The sequence below is a fragment of the Pteropus alecto genome, unplaced genomic scaffold, assembly GCF_000325575.1.
Source record: "Pteropus alecto unplaced genomic scaffold, ASM32557v1 scaffold42, whole genome shotgun sequence".
In the NCBI taxonomy this organism is placed as follows: Eukaryota; Metazoa; Chordata; class Mammalia; order Chiroptera; family Pteropodidae; genus Pteropus; species Pteropus alecto.
This window is the reverse complement of record NW_006434825.1, coordinates 13,085,378-13,103,119: the sequence shown is the minus strand read 5'-3', so window position 1 is coordinate 13,103,119 and position 17,742 is coordinate 13,085,378. Positions and strand designations below refer to the sequence as shown.

General features: G+C 34.1%; 1 protein-coding gene across 10 annotated transcripts in view; it reads right to left on the bottom strand.

The window, feature by feature from the left end:
- The window catches only part of NFAT5 (nuclear factor of activated T cells 5), a 108,964-nt gene that overhangs the window by 8,076 nt on the left and 83,146 nt on the right, over positions 1 to 17,742 (bottom strand). For 8 of the 10 annotated variants that reach the window (XM_006909813.3, XM_015587717.2, XM_015587715.2 and 5 more), the window contains 5 exons: positions 13,043 to 13,175; positions 9,161 to 9,244; positions 4,351 to 4,499; positions 1,154 to 3,659; positions 226 to 469 (listed from right to left, as the gene is read on the bottom strand). In XM_006909813.3, the coding sequence (XP_006909875.1) occupies positions 234 to 469; positions 1,154 to 3,659; positions 4,351 to 4,499; positions 9,161 to 9,244; positions 13,043 to 13,175 (3,108 nt within the window). In that variant the 3' untranslated portion in view covers positions 226 to 233. The remainder of the gene's footprint in view (positions 1 to 225; positions 470 to 1,153; positions 3,660 to 4,350; positions 4,500 to 9,160; positions 9,245 to 13,042; positions 13,176 to 17,742) is intronic. The other 2 variants (XM_015587714.2, XM_015587716.2) reach the window with 1 other exon arrangement.

Genomic DNA, 17,742 nt, shown 5'->3' with positions numbered 1-17,742 from the left:
TACATACATCAGATTTCCTGTTTTTCCAAGGCAAAGAAGTTTAGAACCAGAGGAATGCCCAGTATTAACAGTACGACCATAAGCTACATAAAAAGTACCATCCTGTGAGAAAGCTGTATTTTAAAAGGTCAGAGTCTAAATAATATTACTTAACCCAAATCTGCTAATAATAATAAAAGTTACTGATGCTTTTCGAAAAGAAAGAAGCCAAGATGTAATACTTACATATCCAGTTAAAAGGATCCAGTCAAGTTGTTCCCTTGGTTTTGCAATGAAACAAGCAAATCGATCTTTTCAATGTTCTGGTTGGTGTTTATAGAAGATGCCAGTGGAGAATTCTCTGGCATTTGCTGAGAAAGAAGTGTTGTCACAGGTGGCTGGCCTTCATTTTGTGGTTGGCCTGGCTGACTTATGGCCATCAACTGATCTGGCAATGCAGCTGGTCCAGAAGTTAGAAGCTGATTACAGTCTGCAGAGACATTTAAAATACAGAAGCTACCTGATTAGTTACTTTCTGTAAGATTCATAAGGAGGTATTTATCAGTTGCTGGGAGAAAGTCATTATTGCGTTCACTCAGTAGACAAGTAAGAGTGAGCCACCTGACAGTCTTCCCCCAAAAGTCTTCTCCAAACAGTACTGGTAATCATCTTTGGTTTCCTCTAAGCAGTATAAAAATACAACTTTGCCTACTTATCATAATAAATCCTATATAATTTCCTTGGCATATAAACATTAGAGATGGGTTACTACCTAACTGGAAACTAATTTAATTGGCTGAGATATTTTCTGTCATTCTTACTTCAAGTTCATAGCTTAAAGTGGCACGTACATTTATACGCACTACCACATTTAATCCTCTCAACATCCTTGTCAAGGATGTAACATTACCGTCATTTTAGATATGGAAATTGAGGTTCATGCCAAATAATTTGCTTAAGATCTCACAGTCTGTAAGTGGTCTAGCTGGGACTTGAACTCAGTTCTGTCTTACTACAATCTGTGTTTTTAAAATGACTGTGTTTTGCTTCCTTCTATTAGTAGTAGTAGTAGTAGTAGTAGTAGTAGTAGTAGTAGTAGTAGTAGTAGTAATAATAATGTGACCATTTCAAGCAATGACATTTAAGAAATGAGAAATTAGAAAGAGTTTCTTACTATTTTGAATGCCAAATAAGAACATTCCTGAAGTCTGTTGAGATGAGCCAGGAGAATTCTGTAGTTGGTTCATTGTGCCTCCTGTAGTGTTGTGAAATAAAGCAGCCTGTGGCTGAGGTGACGATGTGGCTCCCTGGATTCCTGGCATGCTGCTCTGAGGAGAATAAAGAGGAGACTGTTGCATGTCTTGTTGGTTTATACTGGTCTGCAATGCAGACATGGATGCTGGAGAGAGGAAGAGAGTTACTTGCTGCTCTTGAGAATTGGGTGACCCTTGGACCAACTGAATCTGAGGAGAGCTATGGAACAAGGAAGTCTGTGATGATTCAGACTGGGTAGGACCTGGGTTCTGAAGTGAAGAAACTGTGGGCTGGTTCTGAAATTGCATGGGCTGCTGCTCTTGATTCATTGGGGCCAAATTATTTTGTTGGTGAAAAATTGACTGGTTCTGTTGCTCCTGATTGGCCATTGGATTTTGACTGGGGTTGAATATCATGTTTGGTGGTGGTGGTTTCTGAGATGCCATTGTCGCCATGGTATTCTGATTACTGAATAAGATGCTCTGCTGCTGTTGCTGCTGCTGCTGCTGCTGCTGCTGTTGCTGCTGCTGCTGCTGCTGCTGCTCCTGGGATGGAGAGTTACTCTGGATGGCAACTATTGAGTGCTGTGACTGGAAGATTGTTCCTTGTTGGGTTTGAGGCATTGGATTAGGAGGGAGGGAGCCCAGGGACACCTGAGGCTGAAATAGACCTTGTTGGGAGGGTTGTGCCTGTTCTTGGGGAAGCATAGGGGCCTGGATGTGTGATATTGGAGGCTGCTGTTGGAAAGCAGCTTGCTGCTCAGTGTTTGATGTTGGCTGAAGTGTAGAAATTGAGTTCTGAGCTGCAAAAAACGAAATCTGTTCTTCTTGGGTGACTGTGTTAGTTTGAAGATTATTCATTGGACTCTGGGAAAGAAATATGTTGGCTGACTGTTGGTCTTGAGGAACAGAAGAGCCCTGGAGCACAGCCATGGTACTCTGAGAGTGAAACATTGGAGACTGCATTTGTTCAGCAGAGGTCGTAGAAGTCTGGCTGTGGACAATAGGACTTGGACTATGAAAAATAGACCCTTGAGTTTCCTGGGAAAGGTTCTGAGCATCAGCGATAGGATTTTGAGGATGAAAAAGTTGAGCCTGTGAATGAGAAGACTGCTGCAAAAAATTCCCAGATTGGAGTGATATCATTTCATTACCTTGCTGGAATAAACCATTACCTTGTTGCTGGGTACCACTACTTTGAACACTCATCATACTTTTTGTAGATGAAAAAAGGTTAACTTGAGGTTGACTGTCCCCACTGTGCTGCATTTGGACCATGGTCTGAAAGACACTGTTCTGCATCTGTTTTGCTTGTGCTCCAGTTTCTTCTCCATCTCCTGAACTTGATGTCTGAAACATGGTAGTGCCAGGAGTTGCAACCTGTTGTGTGGTGGTTGTAGTAGTTTCGTTTCCAGAAACTGCAGAAGGAGAAGAAAACAATTCACATTGCATTTGTATGTCCTCACTGGCAGATAATGCACTCATCATATGAGAAGTCTGCTGGTAAACTGGAGACTGCTGAAGGTTTCCGTTTGCTGAAGCAGTTGAAGGAAATAACTCAGACTGAATCTGGGCAGCTGCCTGGCAGATACTTTGCTGCATCTCCATCACCATTGCAGCTGATGATTCCATCACTTGCTGTTGCTGTTGTTGCTGTTGCTGCTTAGATAATGTGCTTTCGGTCTGTGGATGAACACCTTCAGCTCTTCCAGCTATTAGATTATCTGCTCTGGTATGGACTGCTGGCTCTGTTGAGGAGAACATTCCAGGGTTTACACTATTTTGAATTTGACTGACTTGTTGAAAAATGTCTGCACTAAGCTGTTCTTGAACATTCTCATTACCATCTGGAGCAGAAAATAAAACTGAAGATAACTGTTGTTGTGCCTCTAAAACTTGTTGGACCAAGTCAACATTTCCACCGCTGCCACTAGCGGCACTGCCTGTGAAGCTTCCTGCTTGCAACTGCTGAATCGTATTCTGTAGCTGACTCACACTATTTGGTGATGGGAAAATATTTGATGACATCTGCTGCTGTAAAGTCTGTGCTTGTTCTTGTAGTGGTGACTGCTGCTGTTGCTGTGACGCCTCAGTCAGGTGTGACAAATTAACCACTGTACCATCTGACTGTAACACTTCTCTAGATTGAGTTTCTCTTGTCTGAAACTGTGTAGCTGGCTGCAGTAGTGCATCACTATTGGGCAGCTGACTAGACGCAGAAACTGCTGTAAAGGTACCAGGTTGTGAAATGTCCTGTGTTTGGATAGTTGTCAGGGTCTCTGGGTTGTATGCCTTGGGCTGAATCTGCTGCTGCTTTTCATTTTCAGAAGGTAAGTGAGAAGATGATGATGATGAAAAAGATCCATTTCCTGCTATGTTAGACATACTTTCTAGTGTTTGTTGAGTTGATCCAACTGTCTTTGTAGTCTAAAAAAGAAAAATCCCCAAATGATATGTACATAGAAACATTAAATGAGCTCATATACTTCAAAAAGTATTATTCTAAAAACACGTGCATACGCAGGGACAATTTTCCACTATATTATTATTTGGAAAACAAGTATAAGATTATGATTCTCAGTGACAGCAGGTCTGATTGTCAATGAGATATTTTAAAAATAAGTATTATAAGCAAAGATAGTCAAACAAGGAAGTAAAAGAATAATCAGCTATTGATATGCTTAGGACAGTAAGAACACATTAATTCTATGGTTCATGAATTAATAGCAAGTTGTGGATTACTGGTAACATCATAGAGAGGAAAACAAGTGAAAAAGGGAAAGGGAGTTATAGGAAAAGAATGGAGAAGAAAAGGAAATTAAAATGTCTTTAATTTTGCAAATACTAAATCAGTACTTTCATTAATACCTTACATTCCACAGGGTCTAGCTAACATTAATTCCTTTCTTGCCAAAAATGTATATTAGAAGTCACTTTGTAGACTATTTTCCTGGAGTATAAAAGCATTTAGTCTAAAGAGCAAAATTCATTAAGTGCATCCAAAGAGAAACAAATGTGAAATAGGAAAAGTAAAAAGCATAAACACAGAAAAAGAAATCGAACAACTGAATGTTTTATATTTACATTAAGATGTGGAGCACTAGTCAATGTAGCTTACCTTAAAAATAGGGGAAGATCTTTTTTCTGCTGTTACTTCCATCGGAGTAACATCTTCACTCTTAATCATACTGCTTGATATGAGTGGAGTGATCAGAGCATTAGGAAGAATATTTACTTTATCTAAGTTACATCCAGTAGTTTTCATTGCTGCACACGTACACATACACAAAAAAGAAAAGTTTAAAATCATCAACTATTTCATTCTATAGTATGTTAACTATTAGTCATGATTTAAATGTCTATTTTTTGATGCTATGATGGTAGCATGAAACATAAAACTGGTGTATCAAAATGTGCCCTCCCTTTTTTGAAGTAGCAATGGCTTGTGTACTCCTTGTATGAGTCAGAGACTGTGGGTTAAATATCAACAAGCTTAAGCAGTTCTGTTATCAAGCTATATCCCGCCTCTGCAGGACTCTTCTATGGTGCCTTGAATTAATCTTCCCAAAACAACCAGGATATTCTGTAGAATATAACTTGGAAATCTCCAGGAGGTTAAAACTACTCAATTACAACTGTTAAACTCTCCTTTTAGTATATGGCTGCCTGGCAGCACAAAAGTCGAAACTTTAAAGGCCAAAGAATTGTCTGAACATTTCTCTCAATAAAACTCAAGCTTCTCATTAGAAAATACCACCAAGTAACCAAATAAAATTTACTTTTCTAAATTAATGTCTTAGAAAACTTGAATTTGTCAAATTGACACATAAACACATCTCTCTTTTAGACAGGACTTAAATTTTTTTCTTTTTATAAATTTAAGGACTATTTTAGTCTATCAATTAAATTTCCAAAGCAAAACCAGTATTTCCCACTTCTTCCAATTCTCGTTTTCAGGAATTAGAGATTTACACCAAGGAGAAGCAATATATAGCAGATTAGGTGTGTTCTATCACTTCATTATATCTACTTTCCCCTTGGATTCTTTTTCTTTTTTGTCTATGAGTCTGCCATTGTCACTCAGTGGAGCCTACTGATATCGCTAATGAGAATCTTCTGAATTGAGCGCATACCCAAGTAATGATCTAAAAATTTCCTGCTACTTTGAGAACCTGTGGAAAGAAATACAGATTCCCCAGAAGACACAGCTGCTAAATTTCTTAAGTTGATACTGAGAAGAAATCTTGGCCACAAAGAGGAATTTTAATTGGTATATGGTATATGAGTAGGATTGCTACCTTTATAAATATTTTGATTTAAAAATACTTGAAACTTTCTGGTCTCAAACTTGTCTTCCTTAAAGTTGTCTCACAGCCAACTGGCTAGAAACAAACTGTTTATACTGTGGGAGGAAAAGTACTCATTTAACTTTGGATATTCTATGCTTTATTACTCTGAGAAATGGATCATTGATTCTTGAGTTCTCTGGACCAACTTTCACCTCGATTTTACCAATACCAACACACTTCAACTTACAATCTAATTTTTACACAGAGAAAACCAGATCATGCACAGGGCAGGCATTTAAAAGTATTCGAGACCCATCTCACAAGACTATTTGAAAGACTGTACTGTTATCTTAAGTTGATCCTGTAATATTCGACTGCTATTCTTGCTTTTGAATTCTATTAGAATGTGAGTTCCATGAAGGTAGAGATTTTGTTGTTGCTGTCTGGTGCACAGTAGGTAATCAATGAATATTTGTTGAATGAATGAAGAAATGAATGAATTAATCTAACTTTACCTTTATTGTAGTCAATTTAGTTTGCTGTGGATTGTTTGGTTAATCTTACAGTGTGGTACTGTAAATTTTCATTAATAGTATTAATGAAAATATATATCTATATCTTAATAGACCTTTAAACAACATTAAATGGCTTAAGAGCTGTCACTCTATCTTTTCTTCCTACATTTTTCATTTGGTATTTATTGAACCCTTACAAAGTTTCAGGTAATGTTCTAGGTTCTGGGGATCCAGTAATGAATAAGATAAAGCCCTACTACCTGGAAATTACATTTTCATGGAGGAGGAAAAAAATATAAACAAGTAAAATACAGATAACCTAGGGGTTGGGGGAAACTTTTAAGCCAGTTCAGAAAATCCAGACAGTAAATAAGATAGATTTAACCATCCCAGTATCAATCTAAATTTGCGAAGAATATTGATATTGATACTTTATACCAAACAACTTTTAAAGTGTTCTCTTCCATCCATGGAAATAATCTATCCAAAAATAATAACAACTTTTGAAATTTAGAACAATCTTTATTAGAAGTCGGTTTTCAGTGAGCAGCATTTAGGTCAAGTACAAATATGTATGGTAAAAATCTAAATTAAGATTTATAGAGGAGATAATAGAGTGAAAAAATACTGAGTTTTGAGGGAAACCTAAGTTACAACCTCTGTCTGTTACTAGCTATGTGACCTTGAGCAAATCACTTAACTTCTCTAAGCCTTGGTTTATTCACCTGTAAAATGAGATTGAACTAGATTATCTCTATTGTTCCTCCAAGCTCCTAAACCTTTCCACATAGTAGCAACCAGTTAGAGAAAAGTATACGCTCTCAACTATTTTTCATACTCATCCAATTAACCACTCCTTACAAGCTGAAGTTATAGAATGCAGATCAATACTTTATTTCTGAGTCCTAAACCTCCATCACAGTCTTTGAACAATCTATCTAGAGCTTATAATCACATCTACGTGTACCTATGCAAATATAAAAAACTTTCTGGAAATATTCTCAAGAAACTGTTAACAAGAGTTTACACTGCATACCTTATCTTATCATTTAATTTATATTACTTTTGTTTTAAGGAGATATATGCAGTTGGGTGAAACTAAAAATAAATCATGGTGTTTTGGCACTAGACTGAATATTTCACTGAGTAGTTGGGCAGTTATCCTCCTTCCTCCTCGCCTCCTACAAACCCTCTCTGAACAATCAGAAACTTACTTCAGAGCAAAAGCTTTCAACATCTGACCATAACATTTTTGGGTATCAAGTTCTAAATCTTATTGTAATTGTGATGGCTATTTATAAGAACGTTATTTAGAGGATTATTGCCATAACACAAATTTAAGTCATTTATGTTACTCAATCTTCATCATTAAAGTATATCTACTTAAATGTGTCAGATGGTACCTTGGTATTATACTAAAGCTCTGAATTTAAAAAATCATAAAATTAAGCCATTTGTCAAGGAAAATTCCTGATTCTGAGAGCTATTATTTTTTTTTAATTGATCAGAAATCTCCAATTGATAATATTGTATTTATAAAAACAAATGAAAATTTTAAATGGATAAGATAGTTGAGTATTCAGTTTTATATCTTCATAAAATTATTTTTATGACTTCAGTTGATAAAATCATTCAAAATAAGGAGGTATGCATTTTGAAAAATAATATGCACATGTGTTTGTTATCCATTTTTTAAGCTTGTAAGATTCTGATCAAATGACTAAATAATTTTGTTATTAAAAATTAAACATAGCATTTAAACAATTTAACCTTCAATTTATAACCTTGTATGGAAAAATTTCACACTGGGTTATATTAGTGTTCCACCACCTTCATAGTCTACATGAAAGGAACATCAAAAAATTTTTGTAGAGAAGCACCAATGCTTCAAAGATGGCAAAGGATAGACTACAAATGTTCCTGACCTTAATGATTAATTATGGCATTTATCTAATAAGCATGATTTGAATTACTTTTGCTTAGATGTGGTACTTTATATACGAAGCTTAACTTATCCTTTTCTTAATCCTAGCTAAGTGACTTTAGGCAAATTATTTAACACCTCTGGAATCTTGGTTTCCTCGTCTATGAAATGAGAATAATAAATTACCTACCTCGCAGAGTTTGGAAGATTAAATGAGACAGTAAAGAGTGTGGCATATTGCCTAACACTTAATATATATTCAATACATGTTAGTTATGATTATTCATAGCACATATTTGTTAATTTTCCTGTAGTCGAATCAGATAATCTTGGTAGTTTACTTATCAGTACACATAATTTCTCACTAATCTACTCTGGAAAGTGTTCATGGTTGGAAATCATGGTTATAAGTTATGTCGAAGACATTATATATGTGAACACTAAATTTTACTACTGACAATAGAAGAAAATCCACTGTATTTGATAAAATTTATTAAGCATATTATGTCCCTTAAAAACATAAGTATTTTTAATTTGATTTAACTCATATGAATTTCATGGCAGAAAAATATAAGTAAAAGCTCAAATTATAAGAATAAATCAATGGCCATTATGTAATTGAACCTTCATATATAATGGCACAAAAGCATCATCAAGTATCATAATTATATTAGAAATCTGCTAAGAAGAGAATCAATTCTACCATATTAAAAATCCTGAAGATACCTTTATTATCTCTTGGGATTGGAAGTAAATAAAGAGGCAGGAGAAAGAAAAACAACAACAAAAAAACCTAAAGCAACTTTTTCAGATGCCTATAGTTCATATTTTGCCCTCTTCAGTCTCAATGTCAACAACTAATCTTATTGGTAGCAAAGAGCTTTGTAAACTCGATTTTTAACACTCATTATTGTACTTTATATATATTTTTAAGACGTTTAAAATTGGGGAATGAAAAACAAAATTAAATAAAAAACTCCTCCATTCTAACATATGTTTTAAAAATGCTGTATGGTGAATAAAGGGAAATATCAAGTTGGGAGACGAGTCTCTGCAATCAGGAAAGTTAAATATTTTACCATATGGAAGGTATCTCGCTAAGTGTTCCAAGTACATAAGAGAAAACAAAACAGTAAGGTTTGCTAGAGAAAAGATATAGGATCACCTATTTACAATTTTTGAGAAGAATCAATTTGATACCTTTCATGGCCTCTTCAAAAGAGCAAGGTCTTGCTGGACTAGATATTTCCTTCTTCACATTTACATTCAAAGCACCAGCTGCTGCTATTAAAGAAAAAAGATTAATGCATTTCTTTACTTAAGTTTATTCATCTTAACAAAATATGTATTTTAAAATCCTTTAACTGGACTATTTTCTCACAAAGCATCATAAAAGTATTTGTTTAGCAGAAATTGTAAGTTGAAATGAGTTTTTATAATCACCAGTCTAAAATTCCAACTGGGCAGAAGCATGTGCTCACTTATCAAAACAAAAACAAGAGCAACTTTAAAAAATCCTTCTTGTAACAGTATACACATTGATAAGATCTGATAAGTACAAGAGTGATGAGACTTTTTAAACTTATCAAATATACTATGTAACACTAGCATGAAAAAAATTTGCCATTTACCTACATAAATGATTTATTAAAAAATATGAATTCAGAAACATGTCTATTAATGTAGCTAAATTCTAAAAAACTGTGATAAACATATAGAATCTATAGCATTATGATTATTTTTTTTGTAAAGTGTTGGATAAAAAAATCTTTGCTATTATTAATGGAAAATTGGTGGGCTATTACATCTAGTCATGTCAACTACATCTATGACCACTTTAAATTTAATGGGCCTAAGAAAAGAGAGCAGCAGAAGGAAATTTACCTTTGGGTGGTGAACACACAATGCAATATACATATGATGTATTTATTACTGAACTGTACACCTGGGACCGATTTGATTTTATTAACCAATGTCACCCCAATAATTTTAATTAAAAAAGAATAGAGATCAGTTCTGAATGATAAATTCCAAATAAAGAGGTTCTTGCTTAAAATTACTATAGAATAATTTTATTTAAGTAGATTAATTTCTATTTTTCAATGTATTTATTTTATATTCCTTAACTTATTCAAAATGAGAATGAGTCGGCTTATTTTCATTTTCTTATTCTTGACATGACAATATGAAATGACAGTTATAAAGAGACTATAAAGAGATAGTTAATTGTGAATAAAGAGACAATATATATATCTCTCTCCTAAGAATGAAGTTAATTATTTATCTTAGCATGCTGCACATGCTAGGAATTGAATGGAAAAGAAATCCATAGACATTTTTTAAGCATAATATTAATTCTAACAATTACATATTTAAAAACAGAAAACTAATCTTTTTTAAAAAAAGTTTCTATTCTAAAATCAAGTTTTAGTAATTTTATTTTAAAGCAACAAAAATATGAGTAAGTCTTATATCCCCCATTTCTTAAAAGGAATCATCACTGCAGAGTCACTGCAAAAAATACCTAATATGATTTCTATTTGTTAAAAGACGGAAGTAAAAAAAAAAAATTAAGGGTCACTGCAAAAAATACCTAATATGATTTCTCTGTGTTAACAGACTGAAGTAAAAAAATAATAATAATAATTAAGCAAATTTCAGTGCTAAGTGGCAATGAAACAAAGGTTTTATGACTCTGCAAAGTATCTAAGTGCCTGACAGCATGCACGTGCAATGTATTTTTGGCAGTATAGACCCAGAGGGCTTTAGAGGGCTTGTGACGGGCAGAGTGTGTAGACCCTATTTATGTTCATGTGAGCCTTTGCTCCGATTCTACTTTTAGACCATGTACCCAATTACTCAAGATTCCTAAATTTTCTGCACAACTACTCTAGACTATGTGTGCAGTCTTAGGCCTAAGGGTTAAACAGTGTTTGGAAGCACTGGCTGGTGCCTCAAGGCCCTCCAGGTGTAGAATGGAGCCAGGAGTGGGAAGAGAAGAGTGGCAGGATGGGAATCCCCTTCCCTCACGGTGCCATGTTCCAGCTTGGAACTCCAGTCTGAAAATCCTAAATTCATAACTGGTCTTCCAGGTTGTTATGAAGGTATCTCAAGTTAGAAAGATAGGATATATTTTATTTAATGATTTGTTTGTTTTAAATATTTAGACAAATGGTATAAGAGCTGCCATTTCTACTGACTTATGAATACTAGAGTAGGCCTAGTTTTAGCTGTTAAATGTTTAACTATAGTCCTCAAATAAATCACAATACTAATCAATTTATCATAATGGTAGTGCAAATTTTCTATAACCAAGTTTTCCTGAAATCATAGTCCCTGTCTCTCATGTACACCTGAAAAGATGTTCACATTTTATAAAATAAAAGAAGGGAAATTATGGGAAGATTCTTTAATTAGCTATATCATAAAGGCAGAAACTGAACATCAGATCTTATTACAAACTTTGCATACTGTGTATTTATTCAATTAAGAGTTTCTGAGAGTGACTGCTATGTACAATATGTAAAAGTGAGTGGGGGGCCCTAAAAGAATAAACATATGTTCATAATTGCTTAAATGTGGCCAAATCAAACCAATTAGTATATGCTTTAAAGCAGAAGACTTAGAAGCTGTTTTATTTGGCAATCTATCAAAGGGAAATTTCTAATAATCAGCACTCATCACTAAGAAATAGAATTCTCAGTGCTGATGCTAAGCACTTCAAAGTCCTAAAATTCTTTAAAGTTAATCAATAAAAACAAACAAAGATCAATATTCAGTAACTAGTAGTTATTAAAATGCTTTAACTACCATTACTTTAAATCAAACTTTCTTGGATTTTTGAGGCCTTCCTAGAAAGAAAACAATAAAATATTTGGTCTTTGGGCATACGCCAATTTTCTTTTTCCTATTTTTGTAGAAGCCAGTATATTATTTCTAAACTTGGCTTTGTTCTGTCTGAAATTTCTACTTGTGATCTTTTATTCTGAAACAAATACTAAGATGATTTAATTAATGCTATACTGTAGCATACTTTTATAGCAGACTAGTGAAAAATAACCAATGTTGTGAATTCAGACATGATTTAAAATAAAAAGGAAGCAGATATATTAAGTGATAGAAAGTAATTTATCAATACTAGTTATTACTCTGTCACAGCTGTTTCCATTATTTTTTCTTGCCAGGGCTTTCCTTGCCATCTTTTTTCATTTTGTACCTCACTGAATCCTGAACTATTTGGAAATAACAGATACAGAATCAATAAACTTATAGATACAAAAGAACTGCTAATTCTGTAGTATACCTAATGCCAGAATGAACTGGACCAATGGTAAGCATGGCAGAAACCAAGCCTAGATCAATGGAACATGCAAAGAGTTTCCATTTCTAAAATATTCTCCCTACTTCTGCCAGGAAAGGCTTCTCTTCTTCAGGCAACTAAATGAATGCGAGCAAACAACTCATAATATACGTCTTACCCAGAGTTCTAAACTTTTAACATTTCAATTGCTCTTACTGCTCTGGTTTCTAAACCATCTGTTTTACCTAATTGCTTAAAATTATATTTAAAATATTCACCAGCAGTCTTTGATATTTTAAAATACAGAAATCAGAAAACGTTAAGGCATATATAAAACTTTGTGATTTTATCACTTATCACTCCAAGCTTATCTCTCACCTTTCCAAAAAGGCATCCTGTAAGCCAGCCAGACTAAACTATTATAAGTTTCCCGAGGTTGTCACTTTCACTTTGCTGCACTCCAGAGGTACTCAATGAGTGGTATTTCTTAGTAAAGAGTAACCTGTATGATAACTCTGGAAAGTCTAATATCAAAACATTCCTAGCTTTTTTTTTTTAATTATTAAAGCATAAGGCAGAAATGATTCTCTTAAATATAAAGAATAAAAGCAGTATCTAGCGACTATCTTCTTAGGAAATAATGCCATCTCCAAAAAATACTAGTATCAATTCATCTCAGTATATAACTTTTTCATTTTGGTTGGCTGGTCTTCCTCATATCCCTCCAAAGTACTAGAAATTAATCATTCATTTTACTTCAGAACCTTTTTATTTTGACATACCTGGGTCTGGAGTGTAAGTGAATGGCTGAATATCATGAGATCTTCCGGCATTGGTCACTACATATATTCCCACTGATACTGGCAAAGTTATATGTTGATCATGATATGGGGGGACCTTCACAATAAGATGATTCTAATTTAAAAAAAATTACATGAGTCAGAAAAGAAGCAATACTTAAATTAAAATTAAAATGTAATTAAGTACATTTCCTGTTAGCTACAAAGTTTAAGAAGGCTGACTAGAAAATAAAATGTATTTTAATGCTCAGGTTCACAGGTAGCGAGACATTAACCTTAAAACTGCTTTTAAGGTAAAATCCAAATTTTTACAAGGGCTTATATACAAGGTTCCTGCCCTGTCAACTTTATGTCATTCCTATTCTCCCTAGCTTATTACACTCTAACCACACTGGCCTTCTCAGTCCATTCTTTTAGCAACTAAATTCATTTTTACCTCAGAGTCTTTTTCTTATTGTTCTCTCTCACTGGAATACTCTTCCTTCACCCTTTCAAATGACTAGTTCCTTACTCATTTTCAGATCTTATTCAAATGTTATTTCCTCAGAGAAACCTTCTCTAACCATACTATGTAAAGTAGTATCCTTCCCTGGCCTGATCACATAATCTTGTTTCTAAAACAGTGCTTTATCACCACCTGAAATTACTGTGATTATTTGCTTTTTTTTTTGTCTCTCTCCAACCTCAAGAATTAAGTTCCCTGAGAATCTAGGCTGATTTGTTTTTCATTCTATCTCCACTATTAAGCACTTTACACAAAATACACACAAAATGTATTTGTTAAATAAAAGAATGAATAAATTTTAAAGAAAAAATTATGCCCACTAAGTACAATATCAGTTATCACATTTTGTGCAGCCTTGAGATGTACTTCACAATGCAGTTCACTGCTACTTAATGACTTTAATATTCATTTAGTTAGGCAACAGGGTTCAGTTTACCCAGTAAATCAGTTATTTTTTTGTCAGTATAGTGGCAGAAACACCCTTATAAGAAAAGGGAAGAGTTCATAAATGCTTCACCAACTCTTATTCAAGGCTGCTATATCTTCTTGAAAGATACTGCGAACCACACTAGACTCATTCTCTTCTCCCCTAGAACATTATAGTAATGGGAAGGGACATCTAGGGATGGTGTTATGCTTTTGTACCAACGAGGTGATATATAGGAGGCCAATGTTGACAGCTAGGGTGAAGTGTGTTTGATGATATTTTTTATTTTATTAAATCTATATAGTTGGTTGACTCAGTTGAATAGAACATGTGACAAATAAGGCCAAGGTAAAGGTTTCAATTTCTGAGCACTTAATTTGTTTCTAAGTCATCTTAAAAGATTCTCTGAAACAGTCACATTATAAATAAAAAATAGCTTCTGATTTATGATATTAACAGAATGCTAGCCATCTCAGAAAAAATCACACTTTAAAGCCAGGTGGAAAAATACATATACATGTATGTATATACACAGGTATTGGGGGGCAAAAATCTGAGAGCACATACTCAACTGCACATGAGGTCATCAAAAAATGTACCTGCACTGATCCAACTTCTAAGAAAGTTTTAAAATCTTGTCTACTCTCATTTTAACTCTTTTGTACACTTCAAATACATCACAAAGCAGTCCTACCTACAGTTAAAAAGATGGCTGAATGGATGGATGTGAAGTATCATCCTAGTCTTAAAACTATTTGGCAAACTCTGTATTGAAATTATTCTCAATAAAAACTTATTTCTGGTAATTAATAACAGAATTAGTATCTAAAAGTCAAATGAATATTTAAAGCGAATCTAATTTGAAACCTTTTAAAAAACCAAATGAACTTATTCTGATACTAATTCTTCATATTTTTTCAATCTGAATCTAGACATTCTACAAGCAATTTGAATTAAAAACCAAGTAAACTGTGCATAGTGATATAAAGTTGTTTTAAAATTCTACTCGCTCAAATTAAGAGCAGTTAACTACCACTGAGCTAGGAGTGCAATATAGAGAAAACATGCAAAAGGCTGGAGGCCTTTGGAGCAGGTACAATGCTCTCTGGGGGTAAAAAGAGATTATTTGAATTTTAATTTCTTAGAAAAATCTTCTTGGATTCAAAATAATGATTTTATTTTCCCAGGAGATAATCCTTTTCAGAGCTTATAAGCAGTGGTGTCAGATATTTTTCACTCTCCTAAAGTGACAATTTATCATTCCTAAATAAAACCAATTTGAAAAGTCATAACCTCTAAACCCTCGAGCCTTTGTTTAGTCTAGCTGTTCGCACAAATTCTGAGGATCTTTTTGGCAGTTCTTTCAAGAAATTTCTTTCTGTATTTATCTTGAAAATGTCTTCTCCAAAACTTTTCCATTTGTTTTTATTCTTATATTCTAAAAAGTGCAAAAGAAAGAATCCAGAAGACTAAAGATTGAGAAACAACAATTCATAACAATTTTCTATTTTTGGACACACTAATGCCTGTTTCACATTTTGCAAAACAAGTTATTCTTAAATCAAATTGTATACCTCTTCCTAGTTTCTAATATACCTGTTTTTAGCGTCTAGTTCCCTTTTAAAATCTCCTCTACTTTTCAAACTACTAAACTCTCCTGCTTTCTTTCAAAACCAACTTATTATATCTATATTTATATATAGATATTTTAAATTATATTTTATATATTTAATAGGCCATTAAGGTCCTAAATAATTTATCTAAAGTTAAAATGAGAGTGCTTATAATGACCATGTGCCTACCACATATGGTATACATGAGCATGAGGCATATTATGGCCTTGACAAGAAGAGCCAAATATTAAAGAACTGTTTTCTTAGATTTTGTTAATTTCAATTTTTACGTAATAGAAAAAGTTTGATACCTGATGAACTGATTTTGGGCTCGCAAATGAATAGCTATCACAGTTTTTCATAATTGTAATCTGCAAAGTTATCTTTAAATGGTCTTTTCTATATACTATCTTTTGGGCATTTTTTAAGATTGTAGAGGTCTTTTCAATTTTTCTGTATTGGCCTGGTATTTCTTTATTGACCACACTCAAAGTTTTGTTTCTCTTAATAGATTTTCTGATCACCCTTCTCTCTAAATGTTTTTTTTTGTTGTTTTCTCCTTCTTAATATAATCTCTAGGGTCAATTTGTTATATCTCATCTCTGATACCACTCCAAAATACTTCCCAGAAAGCCCCTTAGGGGAGATACTCCAGAAAATTCTCTCTGAAAATGATAAAAATTTAAAAATGAACAGCAGAACCACAGAATTAATGAAAGATCATATTATAATTTAGTTTGTTTACATACTTGTTTGCAAAAACCCCAGGACCTCTAGATATAGCCACCAAATAAGGACATAATTCCTTTCCATTCCACTATATCTAATTTTTATGATTATTATTTAATCTATTGTAGCTGACATAACTGCCCTGAAAAAATGTGTTTTAAAAATTACAACCACCCCAATGCCTCAAAGGTAAAGAAAGAAGGAAGAAAGGAGGGAGAAGGTAGAAGGAGGAGGAGGAAGAGGAAGAGGAGAAAACAATAAAGATTTCTTATTAAGTTCTTATGAAACAGCAAGTTAAGATTATAAAATAACTGGGGCTATTTTATTAATATTTTGTATAATATATAAGGCAAGTCTCTCAGTCTCCAGAACTAGTTATCTTACCTATAAAACTGCATCATAGGATCAGGTAAGAAATAACAACTGTAGTAGAACATCACGAGGAAAGGACTTTACATCACTCTATCAAAACCATCAAAAAAACCCCACAAAAACCCAGGACCAAAACTACAGGTACCTAAGAACCTAGTTGAAATTAGGGGTTGAAGTGCCCTCAGGAGGAAGAACAAGGGACTTCAGATTCCAGAGTCTTCTTTTTCTTCAATGTGAATAAAATGAACTAGGAAAGTTTTTCACGAGTATCTATTAAGTGTTTAACATTATGAGAAACACAAAAGAGTTATAATACGTTGCCCCTAACCTCTAAAAGACCTCCAGAGGAAGCCATTGTTGGTTCACAGGCAGTGGGAATGTTCTGACCAATAAATTATATAAGAAACTGTAAAAGGTCAGAGTTAGAAGGAGCCTCAAATAATCTAGTAAAAGCTTATTTTACAGATTAGAAAACAGGGGCACAAAAATGACTTGTCTTATTTAGGAGTAAAACAGATTGTTAGTGACAAAGCAGGTACTGGAACATCAGTTAAGATTAGTCTAGCAGAGATTGTCCAATGGTATATGTGACAAAGGAATGGCTGAGATCTCACTATTACTTTTGACAGCATGTTGTAGCATAAGGCTAGAGGAAAACTTTCTACACAGCATTTGTCTAGGTATATAGGAAGCTCCACTTTACATGAGTAGTGAAGCATTAACTTCACCCAAAGTGAGGTCTTGTCTTTGCTGATGGCTATTAGGAGGTTCCTGATAGATCTCCAGGCCGTTGGAATGTCTTGTCTGGAAGGAGTATCTTTGTTTATATCTGGGCAGTCTAACAACATGATTTATGAAGGGTGGTTTGGAGCATGTCATATCAGTTCTGATGGAACTGGAGACTAAAGGTTAGCTGCATAAGCAGTATGTGGAAGAGCCCAAATAAAAATTCTGGACTCAGTGGCTTGAGTGAGCTTCCTGATGGACAATACTCTGTGTACTGTCAAACACCAATATACTGAGAGGAAGGCATTCC